Raw genomic sequence first — 26,043 nt, 5'->3', positions numbered from 1 at the left:
AGCCTCACGTTCACAGACCCTGGTCCTCATGGGGGCCTTCAACCACCCTGACATCTGCTGGAGGGTCAACACAGAAGGGCATAAGCAATCCAGGAGGTTCCTGAAATTGAGCTATCAAAAAACCCCCACAAACACATCAGTTAGCAATGATGAGCTACAGGAGCCAGCAACAGATCAATGAAAAAAGATAATCTTTATCATGTAATTAAACATGATCTATGCTAGCACTGGACCAAGGACAGTCAGAAGTCTCATCCTGCATTTAGGTTCTCTTGCATGGCACTTACTCTGCTTAATACACATACCCACATGTGTATAGTTCACCTGTAATGGCAACAGTTGTGCTTGCCCAGGTTAAGACAGCCTGCACTCTACCATTTCCTTTTCTAGCGTCCAGATGGACACTACACTCCCCCCCCACGATAAGATCCAACAAAAGGACATCATCTGCCTAGAATGTCATCATATCCCAATATGAAGATTTAGCCACCTCCAATCTCTCTTTAGCACCACTGGCTTCTAGGAAAATCAATGTGACCATCTCAACCATTTCTGTCACACCGAGAATTAGATAATGTCAGATTCTTAATTTCTGCTTTAAAAAAGGGGGGGGGGGAAAGACTGTCTGCTACAAATAAAATAAAGTTACAGAAAACACCAAAGCACTTCAAAAGACTGCTTTTTATTTCCCAGCCCATCATATAAGTTACATTCCTCACACATGCTGGGGATTACTCCAATATTGCTGTTACAAATTTAATTAATGCTAACATGGTTACAAATAGCAAAAATAAAAACAGACATCAAAGATCAGTTTTCATTCTGTCACAGTTTGACAAAGTTCAGGGCAGTGACAAGGACGCAAAGCTGTCTGCAGACTCAGGAAAACAGTCCAGCAACAGCTGCCTCACCTCATATCGGGAAACTTTCTCTGCAACTTTAAGGGTGAAAACCTTTTATTTCTAAAAATCAAATAAAAGCTTATTTTACATGTATGCATCTGTATTACCTAAAGGCAGAAAAATTATATTTCTGATGAGGTAAAATAGATTTATTGCTAAAAAAATAATTATATATTTTGGATGCAATTCCTTGGTGCCTCTCTGGGTTGAGAAATTGGGTTGAGAAACTGCAGTAAAAAAAAAAGAACTGTACAAACTGAATAAAAAATATAAGAAGCAAGAAAATGCACAAGAATACAAAACAGACAAAACTTGTACATGTAATTCAAACTTTCCAATTAAACATAAAATTCAGTAGCTGCTTACTGAGCTGGGACACATGTCCTTGGTAACAGGACATGAGCTATTCACCTCTGGGTCACTAGTTCTAATCCAACCAGGAACAATAGTGATCACAAGTTGTTTACAATCTGACAGCTACTTAGTAGCATATGTGAAATGAATTGGTGGTCTCAATCCATTTCCTAGTGGGCAGGTGTCCATATTATAGAAAACCACCATCACAGTTGGTATCCTTGCTGACCATTTCAACAAAGAGATTGAGAAATGAATGGATATGGAGAGTGAAGTATCCTTTCTTCCAAAGACATGGTCCATTCAGGTCAGAGCTGAGCCACAGTTTTTGGTGGAGAAGCCAAACTATAGAATTTTCTGGGTGAAGCAGCAAAGAAATAAAGGACTCTAGACTCTGATGTTTCCTGGAAATCAAGGAGAAGGTCTACAGCTAGTATAGACTTGTAAGTCTCTAATAGTTCATGGTCCTATGACAATTTACACCACCTGAGGAGCAAAGCAAAATTTTTTACTTTTCAGTAATTTAAGAAAACATTCGTGCATTCTTAATAGCAGGCCAAAATCCTCAATCATATTGAAAATGGCTGAATCACAGAATCATTTAGATTGGAAAAGACCATCGAGTCCAACCGTTAACTTAACACTGCCAAGTCCACCACTAAACCATGTCCCTAAATGCCACATCTACACGTCTTTTAAATACCTCCAGGGATGGTGACTCAACCACTTCCCTGGGCAGCCTGTTCCAATGCTTGACAACCCTTTTGGTGAAGAAACTTTTCCTAATATCCAATCTAAACCTCCCCAGGTGCAACTTGAGGCCATTTCCTCTCGTCCTATCACTTGCTACTTGGGAAAAGAGACCGACCCACCTCGCTACAACCTCCTTTCAGGTAGTTGTAGAGAGCGAAAAGGTCTCCCCCGAGCCTCCTTTTCTCCAGGCTAAACAACCCCAGTTCCCTCAGCCTCTCCTCATAAGACTTGTGCTCTAGACCCTTCACCAGCTTCGTTGCTCTAAAGTTTCCAGTTCTGCTGAGCAGAGTATGTAATGGGCTTCAGGGTCTAAACCTAATAATTTTAAAACATCTGAATATAACTGTTTTAACTTACTTTAACTTGACTAAGAGCTTCTGCTAGGTAATACGTTAAAAACAATTTGTTTTGTTATTCCATAGATGTCTGTTTTCCTCGAGATCCAACTTTTCATTTAAACTCTCAGTGCCCTTTCCTCGAATATGTAATTGTTTTCCTGTGTGATTAAAAGCAGCATTTTTAAGCCTTTTCATCTGTACTCCTGGGATGGCACAAATTTAGTCTGTATATGGAGTAGCACAAAATCTGAATACAAATTTTTAAAGGAACAGAAAACAGTCAAGACAAATTCTTTATCCAGAACCTTTTAGGGGATATCGTTTCCTAAATTATGTTTTTCGGAGACAGCAAAACTAACATATAGAAAAATTAAAGGAATGAACATGTTATGAAACAGGGTACAGTTTCTTCCAAGTATTCCCTACCAGCTGCTTGCTGTACTATCTGTTGTTGCCTAAGCAGCTTCCTTCTGAATGGCTTTGCACTGAAGCAAAACTGCTCTCGCTGTTGGACACAATCAGGTCAGGTCACCACTCCCTCCAGCACTGAACCTGCTGCCTGTCACAGCTCCCCCCATCTCAATATTTCTTACTGGCCACCAGCTCCCAAGACAGTGCTGCATCTGTCAAGAGGCCCATTTCTCTTAGTTTGCTTGCTATTCACACCAAGCAGTAAAGAGCACATTTGACTTTGTGTATTAATGTAATTAGAGATTCCTGTCAGATATACTGAGAGTTTGACCATATGTCTATGTTTATTCTAAAACACAAAGAACTGGAAAAGAAAGTTAAACAAATGAATGAACAAACAAACCCCACAAAACAACCTTTACTTTCTACTTTTGGCTAGCCTGATCATTCAGATAATTTTACTTCACTACCAATCCTACCACATTGCAAAAATGATCTATTCTCCCTTTAAACCCAAAATTATTAGAATCTCTAGAAATAGGAGGAAAAATGCCCCTGCTGTAGCAAGTATACATAAAATACCAGAGATTTTATTAAATCGATTTCTGTACAATTAGTTAAGACCTCCTAAAATCTGCATAAAGACAGTGTCAGTGCTTGCAATATATGCTCTCTATCAGTGCATTCAGCTTGTTGCCTAACATTAACCTCAGCTCCCTTCTCTCAGTCTCTGTGGAGTTGACATCACCCCTCAGCACTGAGCACTATTTTCACCATTATACAGCGAGCCCTCCTTTCATTGTCTTTCCACTTGAGGCCGCATGGGGCAGAACACAATGGAAGCCCCCACCTTCACACACAGGCTCCCCCAGTCTGTGAAGAACATCACTCTGGACCAGAGTGCTATTTCTAGCACTTCCTTCTCTCCACATCTGTGCAGGGAAACACACATCACCAGGAACCACTTTTATGATTTTGTTGCAATCAAGATTAGCTGGATTAGGGGTTGATTCATAAGGACTCCCTGCGGCTGTGAGGAAGTTTCATCACAAGGTCAGTGTGGTGGGAACTATATTCTGTCAACACCACCACTCCTTATAGCTGACTACAAAACAATACAAAAGAAAAAAGTTGCAAATGTGAAATATATGAATGAACAGTTTATGGCAACAAAGAAATTTACAGATTTCCCCATCAGCTGTTTAAAAAGATGTGTACACTTCAATGCTGTATTACTTTAAAACAAGAAACCTGTATTAGTAATTTTAAATTTATAAAAAAATTAGTGGTTTAGGAGGTGTGAGGAACCTGGGGAATAAGTGTAGCAACTCACACACAAAACCATAGAGGAACTTTTGGCACTTATTCTAAAACCAGTCATGCAACTTGAAGATTGTTGCACTGAGATTTTATTACATATAATGCTGTCACCTTCAAGGCTATTTAATTCCTAGACCCTAAGTGCAATAAGTAACAGAGACAAAAAAAGAAAATGTGGGTTGGAATGCAGAAAGGAGAAGCAGAATTCAATTCTTTTGTTTGTTTTTGTTCCTTAAAGCACAATTACCAAACTCTTACCTTTCTCCCCAAAGATACCCCTCCCCCCATCATAAGGGCATCACATAAAGACAGCAACACATTTGTAGCCTGCATGATGCAAAACAAAATCTATAGTGAAAAAGGGGAACTTTTGTTTTGCATGTGTGTGTGTGTGTGTGTGTGTAGTTTTAGGGCTTTTTCTTTTTTTTTCTTTAAGAGCAGTCCCTCTTGATTGAGCAGCCCAGTTCTGTGCAAAGACTTATCTGTTATACTTCTGCCTGTCTTTCTCTTTGGTTTAGCACGTTCACCAACATGAGAAAAGGAGGTAAAGCAATGGAGGCTTTGACCTGCAGCTGTAACACAATACTTTCGCACAGCCCTGTCGACCCCTGACATAAATTTTACACCACAGCTGGCATTTACACACTTAACGTTACCATATGTATAGCATACTCTGTGCTAATTATGCTAATCACCTGTCTAACGCTCTGTTGCAAAAAATGATTGTATTTAGCAGTCCACTGCCTACCAATACAGCTTACTGTGTGGCTGAAATGTACATTCAGATGGACCTGAATGGCAAGATTTTTCCATGCTGCTGGCTTCATTCAGACCACAGAAAAATTTATTCAAGTCAACTGGTTTCGGTCCTCAACAAAAAAGTTACGATAAAAAAATGAGGGTGTTCCTGCCCTAACATTCTAAGTCTGCTTGCAAGCAAAATGATAAATCAATTGGTGTGGGAAACAAAAAGGGGGAAAGATTTCTTTTGCCAGCCATGAGAAACTGTAGCTTATATTAAAAATAAAAAAGAAAAAAAAAGGAATAAAAAAGGTCATCCTATTTTCCCAAATCTCTAGAAAGAGCTAGCTAGCTAGATGTTTAGGCCTGATCACAATTCTCTCAAGTTGCTAGCTTTTATCTACAGCTGAAAGTCATAATAAACACATTTTAGTTTTATTTTGTTTCATGGTCTTAATAACTTGCATTAGAATATCATATTTTCTATTATTTACCACTTAAACAGCATCAGTTTCTAAAGAGCAAGGGCTTCTTTTCTGAGTATGAGGAATAACTTCCCCTCAAGAAGTCAGTAGAATAAGACCAGTGTAAATTAAATCACAATCAGGCCCAAGTGGACAATCAAACAAGAGAAATGCACAAGAAACACCCTCCAGGAAAAGTAGTACAGGAAAATATATCTTTTAAATAACTGTACTCTTTTTGCCATTATAGAAAAGGTAACTTACAAAAAAAAATTTAAAGTTGCAATGGGTGGGTTTTTTACATTATCATAGTGTCAGCAGGAAGGGAAAGGTTAAATGAGTTCCTAAAGCTTATTTTTCTTCTGGCTATCTCACTAAGGAGACTACACTCAGATCTGCATTGGGATTACATTCCTGTAGCTATTTAAATATAATTTATCACATACAAATAACTTCCTATAACCCCTTTCCCCTCTGCACACATCCAAGGAAGCTACAGCAACTCAGAGATTTGTCCAATAACCCAAACATAAATCTGATTATTGCATCACCCTTGGCAATTTCCCTTTCAGGTCAGATTTGCAGAATCTCCTTTCAACTAGTTTTTAAGTGTTATGAAATGACATGTTCATATACAAAATGGAAAAATGTGCAAATAAACCTATAATCACTACTGAATCTGAAGAAGATAAGCACACTGGAAGGTAATTAATTGTTAATACACACCAAAGGATATTTAATTAAAAACAAGAACAGCTCTGCAATGTTTATATCCTGAAGGTGTAGCAACACACTCGGTCTTTCCATTACACAGCATGAGGTCAAGAAGAACCCTATGCCTCTGCCTTCCTTACTTTCCATCCTTTGTCCACTCTGCTTCCATGTGCGTGAGTACATGATTGTCCCCCTGTACTCGGCACTGGTGAGGCTGCACCTCGAATACTGTGTTCAGTTTTGGGCCCCTCACTACAAGAGAGACATTGAGGTGCTGGAGTGTGTCCAGAGAAGGGCAACGAAGCTGGTGAAGGGTCTAGAGCACAAGTCTTATGAGGAGCAGCTGAGGGAACTGGGGTTGTTTAGTCTGGAGAAAAGGAGGCTGAGGGGAGACCTTATCGCTCTCTACAACTACCTGAAAGGAGGTTGTAGCAAGGTGGGTGTCGGTCTCTTTTCACAAGGAACAAGTGATAGGATGAGAGGAAACGGCCTCAAGTTGCACCAGGGGAGGTTTAGATTGGATATTAGGAAAAGTTTCTTCACCGAAAGGGTGGTCAAGCATTGGAACAGGCTGCCCAGGGAAGTGGTTGAGTCGCCATCCCTGGAGGTATTTAAAAGACCTGTAGATGTGGCATTTAGGGACATGGTTTAGTGGTGGACTTGGCAGTGTTAGGTTTACGGTTGGACTTGATCTTAAAGGTCTTTTCCAACCTAAATGATTCTATGATTCTGTGATACATGGTGAAGGTCTTTACTTTTCTCTAATATTTTACATATTACATCCCTGTTTCACTAAATTAAGCAGACTCAGCCAAGCCATATCTTGATTTCTAGCATCTGTTTCAGTTATTATTATCTGCCAGTTCAAAGCACTAATTTATTTTTGCTCTTTCAGCTCCAAAATACTGGCTGTGCAGCCAAACACACAAATAACACTACAACTACTGTGCCTATTTCAGAGTGTGTGGATTTTCCCCCTTTCTTTTCTTTTCTTTTTTTAAATAGATGGACCACCTCGATCTCATGTCACAGAACATTACATTGCAATACTTGACTGTGTAATACATCTGGCATTTTTGGGCAGGATTCCTGAGCTAGAGGCCAGAAGCCCTTAAGCAATGATTCCGGGGGGTGAGGGGAATCATACAAGTTGATTTAACAGTGCTCATTTCTACTTTGTTGCACTTAGCTTTTGGTTATTGACAGAAAAGTAGAAATGCATTGGACTAGTAAACAAAAGGCTGTTTCTTTTAATCTATCTTACTGTTAATAAATGAAGACCATATTATAGTTCAAGGGCTCAGTTCCAGCTTCAAGTATATGGGTGCACAACAATGCATATGTGCCTTAAAATATCAGCTTTTTCTTGCACATGAACAATATACAGATGTTTCAAATATACAACAAAGACTTGTATATTTGAAGCTGGAATGAAGTTCTGTATGATTCTCTAAAGGAACAGCATCTTTGTAGGAGGAAGCAGGTTATGTTTTTCCTCATTCCCTTACCTCATATTTTGCTCAAGGACTGAAAGAACTACGTTTTCAAAAAACAAGCAGAAGTTAAAGCCAAGACATTCATTCTAAACAACAAAATTAAAATCTTCCCATACATGAAAATATATATATGGTCAGCAGTTTCTATAAAGGGCTTTTTACCTCAGAAAACTGCTATTTCTGTCAAATTCAGGATGTTTACAGCAACTGAGGTGATGCTGAATAAAAATAACAGGAAAAAAAATAATAGCAAATAAGTTGTATTTATGGTTATTAAACCTTCCTGTTAAAGAAAAAAAAATAAGCTTATACAGCTAAGAAGAATAAGAAATTATTTTTTTTTAATTCTGAATTCAAAGTTATTCCTTGTAATTCCATTCTACCTGTTTCTAGTAAGACCCTGCAATACACAATGGGTCAAAATTATTACAAGTCAACATCACTGGATGAACAACAAGGATGAACATCTGGCATTCATCGTTCATATTTAGCATACTGTAAATAGAAAAATAAATAGAAAAGATCATGCAAAACAGGAGCCAAACATTTTCCTGCTCTTCCTCTTGATTCATGGGCAGAGAAATAAAGCGGCTATTATAAGATACTATGCATTTTCAGTACACAGAAATCACAGAATTGTTTAGGTTGGAAGGGACCTTGTGAGATCATCTAGTCCAACCCCCCTGCTCAAGCAGGGTCAGCTAGAGTGGGTTGTCCAGGACTGTGTCCAGTCAGGTTTTTAATATCTCCAAGGACAGAGACTCCAAATCATACTCCATAGCACTGAGTTTTCTCTTGTGAGGCACCATATCAGAAATCTGCTCCCTCAGTAAAGCATCAACAGTAGAAACTCATAGTTTCTACCAGTAATAGCGGAAGTTGTGTATCTATATCTTTCTAAACTCTGACAGAAGACTACACTCCTTACTGTAGAACTGTCACTTAGGCATTAAGGAGTTTTACTGGCTTCTTCAGGTTTTCCCAGATAGAGTTACTAACAATCACAAATAGGGAAAGACGTCCTACATAGTACAAAACTGGAGAGAGAGAGAAATGAAAAGAAGCAAAGGCATATTGAAGATAAGTAAGGAAGATTAAGAAAATATATACAACTATGGTAGACACGTGGGGTAGACAAAGAATAATGAACTGCTCAGTAAAATTCTGCACTTTAGCTCCTACTGAACTCCAAAAAGAGCAGCTAGGACCATGTATAGCCACATCATCATCTTTGAAGAGAAAAAACACTGTGCAAAGGCTGGAAGACTGAACTTAATTCCATACACAAGAGAAAAAGCCTGACAAGGAACAGTACTGCAAGGTCTATAACCAAAACAGTATTTTAACCAATCAGAATATTCTTAAATAGCTAGCTGTGGGGCAGAAAACTTTGCAAGCAGTTTTACCTGACTGCTCATAGGTTGAAGTGCATAATTCACTGTTAACAAAAGTCATGCATAAAAATCCATGAGTATCAAGATGAGAACATATTCCATTAGAAACCAAAAGGAAAGCAGTTGCAGACACGGCAAAATTAGCATCCCAGTGGACACAACTCCAACAGGTCATAGGGAGGTCAGCTTTGAAGGAGAAATACAAATGAAATATAAACATGGCATTGTTGAAACCAGACAAATCTCCCATAGCTTTGTCCAGCCAGCACTAATCTAGGCATCTGCTGTGGAGCATAATCTAAATAAAGGAATCAGTCAGTTCATATACCTGGAAGCTGTCATATTTTGGAGCCTCCTAGCAGTTATGCATAACTGAAACATTCACTTGCATGTAATATCCTTTAAATTTGTTGAGCGGTCAAGAACTGTTACATGCATACACTGTGCGTATTACTACCTTTCTGAGGAGCCACCACAAATACTACTTAGTTGCTGGACCATCTCTTCCCACAAAAAAAATAAATCATGAAAACAGATGGAGTCAGGGTGAGGAGTTTTCCTTAATGCCTTCTCTGTTGAAAGTAAGTTTGAGTGTCCATGGCTTTTAGAGTTCACTCTTGTCTGAACCCAGTGTCTGCTAAGGAATAATGAGAAAGGAAGGCCCATTCTCTACAAAAGAGTCCACTTAACAAGTAATAGGAACTAGCAGACCTCAAACCACTCATCAACACCTCCACATGGTGCCACAACTCCAGCAGCAGCCTGCCTTACTGCTGAGCCAGCCCTACTACATTCCCTCTGTTCCTGCTCAACAGCAGTGGCATAGGGAACAAGAAAGTAATGTCACTTCCAACTGTTCTATTTCACTCCTGGATTTACGCACCAAAATCTCCAAGCTCTCTGGTACTACAAAAATGCCCATCTCAACCTGTTCATAACCAGCAAAATCCCCAGGGTGCGGGAATTCACTCAAAGATCAGGAGAGGAAGACAGGAATGGTGCAACAAAGGCAGTGCCCTGTCTAAGCATACATGTTCCAACAGAAAAGGAAACAGACCCTTCCAAACAAGGATTTATAGTGCACATTCTGGCACAGATATTAGCCACAGCGTGATAAGTTTGGAAATAATAATGAAGAACAATTTTCTGGAACCTCAAGTAAATTAAACTCCTCTGAAGTTTGAAAGGCAAAAGGAACCGTGTTCTTACAACTTGGGGGGGTGCCAGTTCTACAGAACAAGATCCTCCTCTTGCCCTTCCCATAACAGGTAAAGTGGGGGCACTTGTCATGTATTAGTCTGGTACAGTTTTGTACAAATGCTGGCTGAAGGCCCGGCTACACGAAAGTAATCCCAAGTTCTGCCACTGCTTTCAATAAGTTCAGGTTTCACCCTATACCTTCTCAGTGACCAAAGAATAGTCAGACTATTCCACACTAAACTAGAGTTGCATTGAGTTAAAACTCTTAAAGATGAAAGAGGAATTTTAAATACTTAAGTTATTCTTTTGATGCATGAGCTTTTCAGCAATGAGCATCAACCCTGAGCAGTGACGTGGATACCTGTCAAGATGGAACTTGACAGAGACCTATCAATGATTTAAAATGTAATAGCTGCATTGAAATAACTTGCAGGGGTTGGGGGGGGGGGGGGGGAGAGGGTGTGCTGCACGGGTGACATCTGTAGGAGATCATGGACTGCCCTGTGTTGTAAACAGCAGGTTCTAACTGCAGGTCACTGAAGGTAACACTTCCCCTTTATTCAGCACTGGTGAGACCACACATGGAGTACTGTGTTGTAGTTTAAGCCAGCAGGCAGTTAAACACCACACAGCTGTTTGATCACTCCCCCACCAGTGGGATTCATCAAAGTTCAATCTTCATTAATCTGGGTGATTCTCACTGAAATACCATTGATATGGTGTATAGCAACCATAAAAGTGATGACATACAGTATTATATAGCAATTAACATCATACCATTTAGTTCATTGGCTATTCTCACCCAAAATCAAATCCCCTTGACGTACACAGCGGACTTCCCCATCCTTTCGCATTACCCACCAAGTGCACCCAGGTCCTTGAGCAAAAACAATCCCATGAATGGGCTTGCCTTTGCCCGAGGCAGGAGTAACCCAGACTGTCTTCCCCAGCATGTTTTTTATGTGCACTACAGGGACTTTATCCCCTTCTACAGTACGTAAAAGGTTTGATTGGGCAGGGCTGGCTCGATTGACAGATCCCCTAGTGCTGACTAACCAAGTGGTTTTGCTAAATGTGTATCCCAGTGTTTGAATCTCCCACCACCCATTGCTCTCAGCGTAGTCTTTAACAGTCCATTGTATCTTTTGATTTTCCCAGAGGCTGGTGCATGATAGGGGATGTGATATAGCCACTCAATGCCATGCTCTTTGGCCCAGGTGTCTATGAGGTTGTTTCGAAAATGAGTCCCGTTGTCTGACTCAATTCTTTCTGGGGTGCCATGTCGCCACAGGACTTGCTTTTCAAGGCCCAGGATAGTATTCCGGGCGGTGGCATGGGGCACGGGATATGTTTCCAGCCATCCAGTCGTTGCTTCCACCACTGTAAGCACATGGCGCTTGCCTTGGCGGGTTTGTGGGAGTGTGATATAATCGATCTGCCAGGCCTCCCCATATAAATATTTCAGCCATCGCCCTCCATACCAGAGAGGCTTTAACCACTTGGCTTGTTTAATTGCAGCGCATGTTTCACATTCATGGCTACCCTGTGCAATAGTGTCCATGGTCAAGTCCACCCCTCGATCACTGGCCCTTCTATATGCTGCATCTCTTCCTTGATGGCCTGAGGGGTCATGGGCATACCTAGCTATGAACAATTCACCCTTATGTTGCCAGTCCACATCCACCTGAGCCACTTCAATCTTAGCAGCCTCTGATCCACCTGCTGGTTGTTTTGATGTTCCTCAGTGGCCTGACTCTTGGGTACATGAGCATCTATGTGATGTACTTTTACAACCAGGTTCTTTACAAAGGCAGCAATATCTTGCCACAATGCGGCAGCCCAGATGGGTTTGCCTCCACGCTGCCAGTTGCTCTGCTTCCATTGCTGTAACCACCCCCACAGGGCATTGGCCACCATCCATGAGTCAGTATGAAATACTGGCCACTTTTCTTGTTCAGCAATATCTGAAGCCAGCTGGATGGCTTTCACCTCTGCAAACTGACTCGATTCACCTTCTCCTTCAGCAGTTTCTACCACTTGTTGTATAGGACTCCATACAGCAGCTTTCCATCTCCGATGCTTTCCTACAAGATGACAAGACCCATCAGTGAACAGGGCATATTGCTTCTCATTTTCTGTCAGTTTATTATACAGTGGGGCCTCCTCAGCATACACATCACCTCCTCCTCTGGGGATATTCCGAGATCTTTGCCTTCTGGCCAGTCCATAATTACTTCCAAGATTCCTGGGTGATTGGGGTTTCCTATTCGAGCCCGTTGTGTGGATCAGTGCGACCCACTAACTCCACATAGCATCAGTTGCGTGATGTGTAGAGGGGACCCTCCCTTTGAACATCCAGCCCAGCACCAGCAGTCGGGGTGCCAGGAGGAGCTGTGCTTCAGTACCAACCACTTCCAAAGCAGCTCAAACCCCTTCATATGCTGCCAATATCTGTTTTTCAGTTGGAGTATAGCGGGCCTCGGATCCTCGGTGTCCCCGACTCCAAAACCCTAGGGGTCGACCTCGAGTCTCCCCTGGTGCTTTCTGCCAGAGGCTCCAGGTAGGGCCATTCTCCCCGGCTGCAGTGTAGAGAACATTCTTTACATCTTGCCCTGCCCGGACTGGCCCAAGGGCTACTGCATGAACTATCTCCCGTTTAATTTGTTCAAAGGCTTGTCGTTGCTCAGGGCCCCATTTGAAATCGTTCTTCTTCCGGGTCACTTGATAGAGAGGGCTTACGATCAGACTGTAATTTGGAATATGCATTCTCCAAAAACCCACAACGCCTAAGAAAGCTTGTGTTTCCTTTTTGCTAGTTGGTGGAGACATGGCTGTTATTTTGTTGATCACATCCATTGGGATCTGACGACGTCCATCTTGCCATTTAATTCCTAAAAACTGGATCTCCTGTGCAGGTCCCTTGACCTTACTTTGTTTTATGGCAAAACCAGCTTTCAGGAGGATTTGGACTATTTTCTTCCCTTTCTCAAAAACTTCTTCTGCTGTATTGCCCCACACGATGAAGTCATCAATCTATTGCATAAGTTCCAGAGCTTCACCCTGTTCCAGTGCAGTCTGAATCAGTCCATGGCAAATGGTGGGGCTGTGTTTCCATCCCTGGGGCAGTCGATTCCAAGTATACAGAACGCCCCTCCAAGTGAAAGCCAACTGTGGCCTGCACTCTGCTGCCAAAGGGATTGAGAAAAACGCATTGACAATATCAGTTGTGGCATACCATTTGGCTGCCTTTGACTCCAGTTCGTGTTGAAGTTCCAGCGTGTCTGGCACGGCAGCACTCAGCGGTGGCGTGACTTCATTCAGGCCACGATAGTCTACTGTTAGTCTCCACTCTCCATTAGACTTTTGCACTGGCCATACAGGACTGTTAAAAGGTGAACAAGTCTTGCTGATCACTCCTTGGCTCTCCAGTCGATGAATCAGCTTATGGATGGGAATCAGGGAGTCTCGGTTGGTGCGATATTGCCTCCAGTGCACTGCTGTGGTAGTAATCGGCACCTGTTGTTTTTCAACCCTCAGCAACCCCACAACAGAAGGGTCTTCTGAGAGACCAGGAAAGGTAGACAGCTGTTTAATTTCCCCCATCTCCAAGGCAGCTATACCAAAAGCCCACCGGTACCCTTTCGGGTCCTTGAAATACCCTCTCCTGAGGTAGTCTATGCCAGGGATGCACAGAGCCTCAGGGCCAGTCACAATGGGGTGCTTTTGCCATTCATTCCCACTTAGGCTCACTTCGGCCTCCAATACAGTCAGCTGTTGGGATCCCCCTGTCACTCCACAAATACAGATGGGTTCTGCCCCTGTATAGCTTGATGGCATTAGGGTACACTGTGCACTAGTGTCTACTAGAGCCTTATACTCTTGGTGGTCTGATGTGCCAGGCCATTGAATCCACACAGTCCAGTAAACTCGGTTGTCCCTTTCCTCCACCTGACTGGAGGCAGGGCCCCTCTAGTCCTGGCCATAGTATTCGTTACTCACTTCTTGTATATACGAGTCAGGAGCTCCTTCATTAGAATCAGGAGTAAGATCAGCCCTTCTGCTCTGTCTGGGGAACTGTCCACTGGAAACCGGAGCAGCAATTTTCCTGGAAGAACCCCCTTTGGTGATTGTTTTTCCTTGCAACTCACATACCCGTGCCTCTAGGGTCGAGGTAGGTTTTCCATCCCACTTCCTCATGTCCTCTCTGTGGTCACACAGGTAAAACCACAGGGTGCCCTGTGGTGTGTACCCTCTATATCCTCTCTCTTGAGCAGAAGAACACTGACTCCTAATGGCTGAGATACTGGTCCATACAGGTGGGGAGCAGGACATATCTTCTTTCAGTTGCTGGACCTCTTGGGACAGTTTCTCCACAGCCGAGACAAAGGCCCATAGGGAGGAAGAGATACTTTCTGCATATTGCCGGAGCTGGCTAGCTGCTTCATCCACTGTTGGACCCTCTCCGTCTTTCCAGGTCATTACTGCCAATGAGTTGGCATACGACGCTGGTGCTCTCCGTACCAACTTCCACCACGTGGGTCGTGTGCACTGGACTTCATCTGGATCTTTGGATAACTGCTTGTTGTTCAGGTCACCATAAATCACCTCCAGCATGGCTAATTCCCTCAGATACCTCTCTCCATGTTGGTCCATTTGCCTGGGTGATATATAACATCTTCCTTGAAGGGATACCTTTCCTTCACGCCTGACGAGTCACCTCCAGAGGCTGAGGGCTTGTGCTCCTTTTCCAATTGCTTTGTCAATGCCCCCTTCCCTAGAAAGGGATCCCAGCTCTTTGGCTTCCTTACCCTCTAATTCCAGGCTACTGGCCCTGTTATCCCAGCATTGGAGCAGCCAGGTGACAATGTGCTCACCTGGGCGATGACTGAAATATTTTCACATATCTCGCAGCTCACTCAGGGATAGGGATCGGGTGGTTTCCATCTCATTTATGAGTTCTTCCTCTTTCTCCTCCTGTTCTCATGATGGCCCTGGTTAATCTTCATCTCTTTACTAAACAAGTTGATTTTCTTGTGTATTTCTTCTTGTGTATAGGGGCAACTGATACCGGCACGGGTTGGTTCTCTGGTTCAGCTGCAGTGCCTGTCGCTGGGGTTTGAGTAGCTGCAGTGTGTGTCGCGGGGGTTGGAGTATCTGCAGTGCCTGTCACCGGGGTTGGAGTAGTCGCAGTGCCTGTCACTGAGGTTTGAGGTGCCGCAGTGCCTCTCGCCGGGTTTGGAGTAGCTGCAGTGCCTGTCGCCAGGGCTGGAGTAGCCTCAGTGCCCATCGCAGGGGTAGATCTCTGGATGGTATTCTTAAATAGTTGTTTAATCCTAAACAAGACCTGAACTACATTCAGGAAACATAGCAATAGCAACATGATGGTTTGAACATCCCAAGGATATTCAAAATTCTCAAGAGCTGTTGTAACTAGCCTGGAGGAGAAAGGGAAAGTGAAGGAGCAGGGGAAATTGTCCCCCCCATCTCCCCCATAGATTGATTTTCCGAGGAGAAAAGGTAAAGAGTGTAATTATGAATAGTTTCCGAGAGGTGGCTCCTGAGGTACGGAGATGATGGCAATGCCGAGTACAAATATCAGATTAGCCTCACAACCAATAATTTTATCATATCATAAGCCAGTGTTACACAGCGCAGCAAAATAAACTTGACCCAGCTCCCAGCGGTGATAAACAGCACAACAGGGAACATATACTGCAAGTAAGGTATTACATAACACAACCTTGAGAGCAAATAAATCAACGTTGTGACTAGCGACTATTAAACAAATATAATGAATGCTTATAACAAATTTGCCTTAACATGCTCTGGTCAGATCTGTCGTTATCTCAACCCTTCAAGCCCTATGTTGGGTGCCAAAAGGACTGTTGTGGTTTAACTCAGCAGGCAGCTAAACACCACGCAGCCGTTCGCTCACTCCCCCCCACCAGTGGGATGGGGGAGGGAATCGGAAAAAAAAAACAGTAAAATTTGTGGTTTGAGATAAAGACAGTTTAATAGGACAGCAGAGGAAGAGAAAATAATAATAACAGTAATGATAAACGAATGTACAAAACAAGTGATGCACAATGGAATTGTTCACCACCCGCCGATCAATGCCCAACCAGTCCCTGAGCAGCGATCGCTGCCCCCCAGCCAACTCCCCCCAGTTTATATACTGAGCATGACGTCATATAGCATGGAATATCCCTTTGGCCAGTTTGGGTCAGCTGTCCTGGCTGTGCCCCCTCCCAGCTTCTCGCTGGCAGGGCATAGGAAGCTGAAAAGTCCTTGACTAGTGTAAACATTACTTAGCAACAACTAAAACATCAGTGTGTTATCAACATTATTCCCATACTAAATCCAAAACACAGCACTATACCAGATACTAGGAAGAAAATTAACTTTGTCCCAGCCAAAACCAGGACATTGTCTCCAGGTTGGAAGGGGGAAGGGGATGTAACCAGGCTCACTAGAGAGGAGCCTAAGGGTGGCATGCCAATGTTGGGAGTGAAACTGATAGCCCAGCTCAAGTGCATCTACACCATGGACAACAAACAGGAGGAGCTGGAAGCCATTGTGCAGCAGGATAGCTATGACTTAGTCACCATCACAGAATGGTGATGACTCTCATGACTGGAGTGCTGCAATGGATGGCTATAAGCTCTTCAGAAGGGATAGGCAAGGAAGGAGAGGCAGTGGGGTGGCTCTGTATGTTAGGGAGTGTTTCGATTGTGTAGAACTCAGCGATTATGATGATAAGGTTGAGTGCTTATGGGTAAGGATGAGGGGGAAGGCCAACAAGGCAGATATCCTGCTGAGTGTGTGTTATAGACCACCCAACCAGGATGAAGAGGCAGATGAAGCATTCTATAAACAACTGGCAGGACTCTCACGATCACTAGCCCTTCTTCTTGTGGGGGACTTCAACTTACCGGATGTCTGCTGGAAATACAACACAGCAGAGAGGAAACAGTCTAGGAGGTTCCTGGAGTGTGTGGAAGATAACTTCCTGACACAGCTGGTGAGTGAGCCTACCAGGGGACGTGCCTCGCTTGACCTGCTGTTTACAAACAGAGAAGGACTGGTGGGAGATGTGGTGGTTGGAGGCCGTCTTGGGCCTAGCGACCATGATATGATAGAGGTCTCGATTCGTGGCGAAGTAAGGAGGGGGGTGAGCAAAACCACTACCGTGGACTTCCGGAGGGCAGACTTTGGCCTGTTCCGGTGAGAGAGTCCCTTCAGAGGCAGTCCTGAAGGGCAAAGGGGTCCAGGAAGGCTGGGCATTCTTCAAGAAGGAAGTCTTAAAGGCGCAGGAGCAGGCTATGCCCATGTGCCGTAAGACGAACCGGCAGGGAAGATGACCGGCCTGGCTGAACAGGGAGCTTTTGATGGGACTCAGGGAAAAAAGGAGATTTTACCACTTTTGGCAGAAGGGGCAGGCAACTCAAGAAGAGTACAGGGATCTCATCAAGTCATGCAGAGAGAAAATTAGAAAGGCAAAAGCCCAGATAGAACTCAATCTGGCCACTGTTGTAAGAGATAATAAAAAATGTTTTTACAAATACATTAACAACAAAAAGAGAGACAAGGACAATTTCCCTCCTTTATTGGATGTGGGGGGGAACATTGCCACCAAGGATGAGGAAAAGGCTGAGGTACTTAATGCCTTCTTTGCCTCAGTCTTTAATAGTCAGACCAGTTATCCCCAGGGTATTCAGCCCCCTGAGCTGGAAGACAGGGACGGGGAGCAGAATAAACCCCCCATAATCCAGGACGAAGCAGTTACCGACCTGCTATGCCACCTGGACGCTCACAAGTCTATGGGGCTGGATGGGATCCACCCAAGGGTACTGAGGGAGCTGGTGGAGGAGCTTGCCAAGCCACTCTCCATCATTTATCAGCAGTGCTGGTTAACAGGGGAGGTCTCAGACGACTGGAGGCTTGCCAATGTGACGCCCATCTACAAGAAGGGCTGGAAGGATGATCCAGGGAACTACAGGCCTGTCAGCCTGACCTCAGTACCAGGAAACATTATGGAGCTGTTCATCTTGAGTGCGCTCAACAGGCATGTGCAGGCCAACCAGGGGATCAGGCCCAGCCAGCATGGGTTTGTGAAAGGCAGGTCCTGCTTGACTAACCTGATCTCCTTCTGTGACAAGGTGACCCGCCTAGTGGATGAGGGAAAGGCTGTGGATGTTGTTTACCTGGACTTCAGTAAAGCCTTTGACACTGTTCCTGCAGCGTTCTCCTGGAGAAACTGGCTGCTCATGGCTTGGATGGGCGTACTGTTCACTGGGTAAAGAACTGGCTGGATGGCTGGGCCCAAAGAGTGGTGGTGAATGGAGTTAAACCCAGTTGGCGGCCAGTCACAAGTGGTGTTCCCCAGGGCTCAGTATTGGGGCCAGTTCTGTTCAATATCTTTATCAATGGGGAGGGGACGAGGGGATTGAGTGCACCCTCAGTAAGTGTGCAGACGACACCAAGTTGGGTGGGAGTGTTGATCTGCTTGAGGGTAGGAAGGCTCTACAGAGGGACCTGGATAGGCTGGATCAATGGGCTGAGGCCAATTGTATGAGGTTCAACAAGGCTAAGTGCCAGGTCCTGCACTTGGGTCACAACAACCCCATGCAACGCTACAGGCTTGGGGAAGAGTGGCTGGAAAGCTGCCCAGCAGAGAAGGACCTGGGGGTGTTGGTTGACAGCTGGCTGAATATGAGCTGGCAGTGTGCCCAGGTGGCCAAGAGGGCCAACGGCATCCTGGCTTGTATCAGAAATAGTGTGGCCAGCAGGGCTAGGGAGGTGACCGTGCCCCTGTACTCAGCACTATTGAGGCCGCACCTCAAATACTGTGTTCCGTTTTGGGCCCCCCACTACAAGAGAGACATTGAGGTGCTCGAGTGTGTCCAGAGAAGGGCAATGAAGCTGGTGAAGGGTCTAGAGCACAAGTCCTATGAGGAACGGCTGAGGGAACTGGGATTGTTTAGTCTGGAGAAGCAGAGGCTGAGGGGAGACCTTATCGCTCTCTACAACTACCTGAAAGAGAGGTAGGTGTCCGTCTCTTCTCCCAAGTAACTAGCAATAGGATGAGAAGAAATGGCCTCAAGTTGCACCAGGGGATAGATTGGATATTAGGAAAAATTTTTTTACTGAAAGGGTGGTCAAGCATTAGAACAGGCTACCCAGAGAGGTGATGGAGTCACTATCCCTGGAGGGGTTCAAAAAAATGCATAGACGTGGCCCTTCGGGACATGGTTTAATAGGCATGGAGGTGTTGGGTTGATGGTTGGACTAGATGATCTTAGAGGTCTTTTCCAACCTAATGATTCTATGATTCTGGGCTCCCCAGTACAAGAGACATGGACATACTGGAGAGAGTTCAGCAAAGGGCTATTAAGATGATTAAGGGACTGACTGGAGCATCTCTCCTATGAGGAAAGGCTGAGAAAGCTGGGACTCTTTAGCCTACAGAAGAGAAGGCTCCAGGGGGATCTCATCAATGTATATAAATACCTGAAGAGAGGGTGCAAAGACGACGGAGCCAGGCTCTTTTCGGTGGTGCCCAGTGACAGGACCAGAGACAATGGGCACAAGCTGAAACACAGAAGGTTCCATCTGAACATAAGAAAATCCTTTTTCACTGTGAGGGTGAGTGAGCACTGGAACAGGTTGCCCAGGGAGATTGTGGAATCTCCCTTCTTGGAGATATTTAGAAGTCACCTGGACATGGTCCTGGGCAACCGGCTCTAGGTGGCCCTGCTTGAGCAGGGGGGTTGGACCAGATGACCTGCAGAGATCCCTTCCAACCTCAACCATTCTGTGATTCTGTGATTTTTCCTTGAGAATTGCATTTTTACTGCTGAGCCAGTCACACAGGTGTTGTCAGCAAGCTGTTTCTTTTATTAAACTGTCAGGAGAAGCAGGTGGCATAAGATGGGACTACCCTTCCTATTAAGTGAACCCCAGTAATATCAGGATAATAAACCTCAGGGACGAGTGCTGGATGGGACTGCAATCAAACGTTATTTACCAAACACTTATAAAAAGGCAGAGACAAAAAAGTAAAAGCAAAAATTGACAAAAGAAACTTTGCCACAACAATCTCACAAGGAATTAAGAAAAAAATGTTGAGGGAAAAAGAATATTCACAACTGTTTGCATTAGTAATTAAGGTGCACAGCACCTAATGACCAGAACAGATTCTGAATGTACATCTCTGCCTATGGGTGGGATCCTGCAGTGCCTGCTCTACTTTTCTGGGCTGTGGGGGATGATTTCATCGTATTTTGGGCTCCTCAACTACATGTACCAAAAAAGTTCAATTATTAGCACATTATTTTTCAAAATAGAACAATACTCACTAAATGATCCATGAACTTCATCCTGACACCAATATGGCTGTCATCTGCAAAGATAAAATCTGGTTCTATATGCTATAACTCATCCACAGGGCAAGACAGACCACCTTGATAATAGCTGGTAACTTTGCACTCAGCACTAAATTCTCAGCACGCACACACACAGAGGTATTTACTAATGATTACTTATGCAGTTTTCTGTATTAACTTTTATAAGCCAAATTCTGCTGCAAGCTACTTTGATGTAAATCCAGAGTAACTACCACTGTCAACAAAGTCAGTCTGGTTTTACATCAACACAACTAAAGAGGGAATATGATGCTAAGTAAATAATATTTTCTCCCTCAAAAGAAAAAATTACAACCTGGAGTCATGCCTCTCAGACTAGAGTAACCCTGAGCAGGCCCCCGGGCAGGAGGGCAGTGATGCTGACTGCCTTCAGGCCCTCAAGGGAAGCAGCCGCTCCACATTCCCCCGCCCGCATGCTGGGGTGGGGCTATTTCTAAAGGAAGCACACAAACCCCCAGTCTCCCAATATAATTGCTTCTCCTTTACCAAAGCAACCTTCCTACACTGGTGCTTACCAACACAAAGGCAACACGGGTGAGCCTTTTGGCTGGTTTTGGAGGACATCTTCCCCTCTGGCCTAGGGCAGTGCCCACGGCCACCCCACACCCGGCTGCCCAGCCACAGCCTGTGGGCCAGCCAGGCCAGGCTTCACTTCAACAGTCTTTTTTTTTTTTTTTTTTTTTAACCTTGAGACAAATGTTTCTCCCCCACAGTTGATAGCTGTCCAAAAAAACAGGACCACACACAGGCACCCAACCCCTCTAGGCCGTGCTCCTCATGGCCTGCCAATGCACATGCAGTGCATGGCACATGCACTCCCAAAATGGTGAAGGGGGGGCCTCCTTGCAGCGCAGCCTCCCGTCTCTGGCAGTGGGGCCAGAAAGACACTGCTGCCAGCAGCCCTCCTGTCCGGAGAAAGGGGCTGGAGTGTGGACAAGCAATATAGCTGGGCACAACAAGGCCAGGCACTCACCCAGAGTGCACAGCCCACTCTCCTGCAGCCCTCCATGGGTGGTGAAGTGGTATGTGCTGCCCAGAGCCACATGCCCTGCTGCCTGCCCCTTCCCAACCTATACACACTCATGTTCACCAGCCTCACAGAGCCCTGCAAAACACCACAGCACTGGGCACAGCCAGCGCTTTGTAGGCTTCCCTTGGCCACCAGCCCAGCCCCCAAACAGTCAGCAGGCCCTCCTCAGCATGAAAAAGGTCTATTATATACATATGTATACACACACACATGCATTCACACACTCTCAAAGTCTCCGACGCTCAAGCTCTTTTTATCCAGCTCCCGAGGTGGAAGGGGCAATGTGGGGAGGGATGGCATCAGAAAAAAGGGGATCTTGGACTTACCTTCCACCCACAGCTCCTCCACGTTGGTTTCAAGATTTGCTGCCCTTAATCCTACAGCAAAAGCCCCAAATATGAGAAGGCCAACAACTAAAAATTTTCCACAGTTTTTTTGAATGTAACAGCCCAGTTTAAATAATAGTCTCTGAAACTTTGCTCTCAGCCACAGCGGTGCTTTTCTTCCAGTAGCTTTCCCCTACAAGGCAAGGAAAAGTTAGTAATTAAGAGGCTGGGGCAGACACTGACACAGGCAAGGCACACTTATTCTAAGAGGGCATATGGGGAAAGCCCCCCTCCAAGCACTAACACAAGCAGAACAATTATTTATACATAAATGCTCATATCCTCACAGTGTCCCTTGGAGTAAGGACAGTAATGCTGTCCTTTGTGAAGGTCCTTCACCCCATGGCTCAGCTGAGCAGCTTGCAACCACCATTAAGTATTTCTGTAGGCCAAGATGTGTACCTGCTGGTAACTGTCCTATTGCTAAACCACCACACAGGTTTGGGATTCCATCACTGCTTGAAATCCACATAAACGAGACAGTGTGTGTGCACCTGCTCCCTGCCTAAGCTGCCCATCACTGTCTTGCACTCAAGTTACCACTACCAGTTCAGGTTGCAACACACTCATTCATGCTGGCAAGATTCATGGCTCTAGGGGAGAAATAACCTATGTCGATGAATCTCAACAGGCATGTCAAAAAAAAAAAAAAGTCCCCTTTCCTGTTCTCATTAGACCTCTAAAGGGCTGATGGCAGGGGGGTGGGGTGGGGGATGTCGATGGTGAAGGAAAACTACTTTGTAGGAATTTGTTGCCATTTCTCCCATTCCCAGCCCTTAGCACAACTTTGTAGTAAATGCATGATCCACGTGGTGAGCAGTGCTGTAAGATCATAAACAATTAATTTCCATTGAGTTTGGAGACACTGTGCGATCTTAATTAGGAAGTAGAGCAGCCATATGTAAGTTACGACAATATTTATGAACGTTAGAGGGCAGCCACATGGATTTTTTTGCCTTTCCCCGTTTTACAAAGCCTAGACATCTGCTCCATGAAATGAAATGCTCTTTGCAGAAAGGCATTGTATCTCGAGGTTGTTTATTTTGAACATTTTTTGGTTCGCAGACGTTAGCAGTTGGGACCGTTTCCCCTCCCCTCCCCGACTCGGGCTTCCAGCGCGCTCCTGCACCTCCGGCGTTTCCACGCTAACAATAAAGCCTGTGAGCCGGGGGAACTCAGTACGACCTGTACAGAAGATTTAAGGTAGTAATTTATTTACAACTTTCACTTTTCCTCCGAACGATGGGGTAAACATTACAAACTTTCTCTGCTATGAGAACCCCTCTCTGAGGGTAGTCGCGTTTTCGGCACTCGATGGAGAACTTCGCAAAAGCACAACTTTTTGCCAAGAAAGCAGCCGCTCATTTTCTCCCCTTTTCCGGTTAAAGACCGGTGTTAATGAAGTTGCAGAGTGCTACGAGGGAATAGAGAGAAGCAAAGGAAGTGGAGAGGGGAGAGGAAAAGCGAGAGCAGGCCACAAACTACCCGGGGGAGGCCGGGAGGGAGGTGAAACTGCCTCCGGGAAATTTAAGTAGAGGAGCGCTCCGCAGCACAAACACACACCAGGGAAAGCATATGCAAGAAGGAAGGGAAGGAGAACACTCTCTCCCGCACTAGGGTCGCAGACGTCCCTCTCTTTTTCCCAGCATTTTATTGGTGGCTGTTTCTTTTAATCTCCTCCTTCTACCCCCCACGAGAAAACACCTCCCCCATAATAATAGTACTAGCACGTATCTATATCCCTGAAAAAAGTCTGAGTGATTGAATGCACCTTTGAGATCTGCTCCAAGGCGAAAGCCGCATCGCAGTAGCTTGGTCGCTGCAGATACTCCCGGTCGGGCGCCGCAGCGCGTCGGTTCCCTCCGGTCCTTCGCTGCCTCCCGCTATCGCTCCTCGCCGCTCGGCCGGGGTGGCCGCCGCCCCCCGCACCGCTGCTCGTCTCCGGCTCCAACACGTTAACGGCTGAGGCCATGTTGCCGCCGCTGCTGGCGGGGTGAGGGAGTTGCCTTTAGTGCTGCTGCTGCTGCCGCCGCTGCGGCGGGGCCCGGAGCCCGGTAGTGACCCGCGGAGCGCGGCGGGGCCCGCGGGGGGGCTGGCGGCACTGCAGACCGCAGGCTGCTGCCGCCGCCGCTGCGCGGCCGCTTCACGCGGAGCGTTGGGCGGTGGCTGCCGCCGCGGCCGCTCCTGCCGAGTCGCACCCTGCGCCTCCCATTGCCACATCGCGTGCGGTCCCCGAGGTGCTAGCAGCTGCTCCCCGCACCCAGGGAGAGTGAGAGGGGGAGAGGGAGAGAGGGAGTGGGTGGGTGGGTGGGCAGGCAGACGCGACCCTGCCCCCCCGCCGCCGGTTGCCGCCGCGCTTTCCTCCGCTCCCGTTGAAAACGCTTCCTCCGGCCGCCGCTGCCTCCGGGAAGCCGCTGATCCGCGGCGGCGCTCAGCGGAGGCGGCACGGCAGCGGCACGGCGGGCTGCGGCTGCGTTGTCTCGCCGCGCTGCACCATACTGCCTCAGCGCCAGGGTGCTAGCCGCGGGGCCGGCGAGGCTCCGCGCTCTGCCCCGCGGCGGCGGGCGGGCGGCTGCCTGGTGCTCTTCCCCGGCGTGTGAGCGGCAGGACCGAGCTAGAGCCCCTCAGCTCAAGAGATGAGGTGAAGAAAAAAAAAAAGGACTCTCTCCATTTGGATAAAGAGGAGGAGGGGTGGAAGGGGGGAAGTGAGAGAGAGGGAGGAAAAAAAGAGCTAAAAGCCCGCCCCTGGGGCTGTCAGATGGCTTGGGTTTCTACGAGGCGGATTGGCTCGAGGAGGGTAGAAATTACTTAGCAAACATGACTATTATTAGCTGCTTAGCAACAGCTCACCAAAGTAGAGAGACCACCCAGGCAGGCAACCCTTGTGTGTGCATCGCCAGCTTCAGGGGGAGCCTTGAAGAGATCCAGCCTTCTTTGCATGCAATACTTCCATTAAGGAATGCCTCCCCTCCTTTCTTCTTCGTTTTCTTTTCAAGATTTTTTTTTCTTTCGGGATGCTTTTAGACAAATGCATGCCCAGAACTTTCTCGCGATCCATATATAGTTGGTTTTTTTTTCTTTTTTAAAAAAGGGGGAAACGGGAGGAAAGCAGCATTAAACGATTTCTAAAGCCCTTAAAAGAAAATCCTTTTAGGGACACCTTGGCCTCAAGCTGCAACAAATACTGGGAGGTCCAAGCTGAATTCCCAGGCTTGCAGAAATAATGACAGGGTGGTGAATACTGCGGTAGGAAGTGCCAGATTTTTCTCACTCTGACTTTATTTTTTAACTAAAGAGGTGAGTTAGTTCCTTGCAATAAAAACACCCTGTCCAGTTAGAAAAACACAGTGGAAGCTTATGACTTGAGGGATTTAAAGCCGCACAGTAGCTAGCCTGTTTCAATTTAGGGCTCATTCTTTAAAACTGAAACCGGAGGATAGCCAATTTTAATATGTTTTAGTGTAAAAATTAATGAAACGCAGCCTGCCTGGCCGCGCTAAACACTTCTTAAATTATACGTGATTGTTTACTTTTTTGGCACCGCTCCTCCCCGTTTCTGTTCATTGCGAATCAGTCATTAATTGCTGACGTTACAGCTGCGCGCATTCTCGTCCAGCTTCGGGGCTGCGCACACTGGCCCCCAGCGCGGCTCCCCGCGGAGGAACCGCGGGAAGCGGGGACAGCACAGAGGACGCTCCACTCCGCGCCCCGTCGCGCCCGGCTCCGGCCCGGGCAGACCTCCCAGCGCACTCGCGCGGAGGACAGAGAAAAACTCGCCCGCCGCGGCTCCGCGCCTGGCCCGGGGAGGTTTTTTGGGAGCTGCCTCCGAGCAGGGGAATTGCTGCGCGGCAGCGAAGGAGCGCGGCTTTAAGGCGCGCCCGGTGTATGTTCATTTAAAAAAAAAAGATAAAAACGTCGAGGGGGGGACAGGACGAGACGGGATCGGACCCAACGTGCGAGCGAGAGCCTAGGACAACCTCGCCGGACGGCGCGGAGGGGCGCTGCCTCCTCTCTTTCCGCACTGCGGGCAGCATTGCCGGAGCTGCCGGGGCGGCCGCAGGACGTGCTCGGAGGAGGTCTCTCCCGGTACTGTGTCCCGTTCCACGCCGGGACCGC

At 46.0% G+C, this 26,043-nt stretch overlaps 1 protein-coding gene across 8 annotated transcripts in view; it reads right to left on the bottom strand.

The window, feature by feature from the left end:
• The window catches only part of LOC140650831 (protein patched homolog 1-like), a 99,958-nt gene extending 75,299 nt beyond the window's left edge, over positions 1 to 24,659 (bottom strand). For 6 of the 8 annotated variants that reach the window (XR_012042175.1, XR_012042174.1, XR_012042176.1 and 3 more), the window contains exons 1-2: positions 23,699 to 24,659; positions 21,868 to 22,060 (exon numbers count right to left, since the gene is read on the bottom strand). Coding sequence is in view for 3 of the 8 variants with exons in the window: in XM_072859627.1 (XP_072715728.1) it covers positions 21,868 to 22,060; positions 23,699 to 23,899 (394 nt within the window). In the remaining 5 variants the exon portion in view is untranslated. Of the gene's footprint in view, positions 1 to 19,597; positions 19,679 to 20,445; positions 20,490 to 21,867; positions 22,061 to 23,698 lie in introns of those variants that run through there. The other 2 variants (XR_012042177.1, XR_012042178.1) reach the window with 2 other exon arrangements.
• Between the last annotated feature and the right edge of the window lie 1,384 nt (positions 24,660 to 26,043).

Source organism: Ciconia boyciana, chromosome 4, assembly GCF_034638445.1.
Source record: "Ciconia boyciana chromosome 4, ASM3463844v1, whole genome shotgun sequence".
Lineage (NCBI taxonomy): Eukaryota > Metazoa > Chordata > Aves > Ciconiiformes > Ciconiidae > Ciconia > Ciconia boyciana.
The sequence above is the reverse complement of the archived record's forward strand: the minus strand, read 5'-3'. Positions and strand labels throughout refer to the sequence as shown.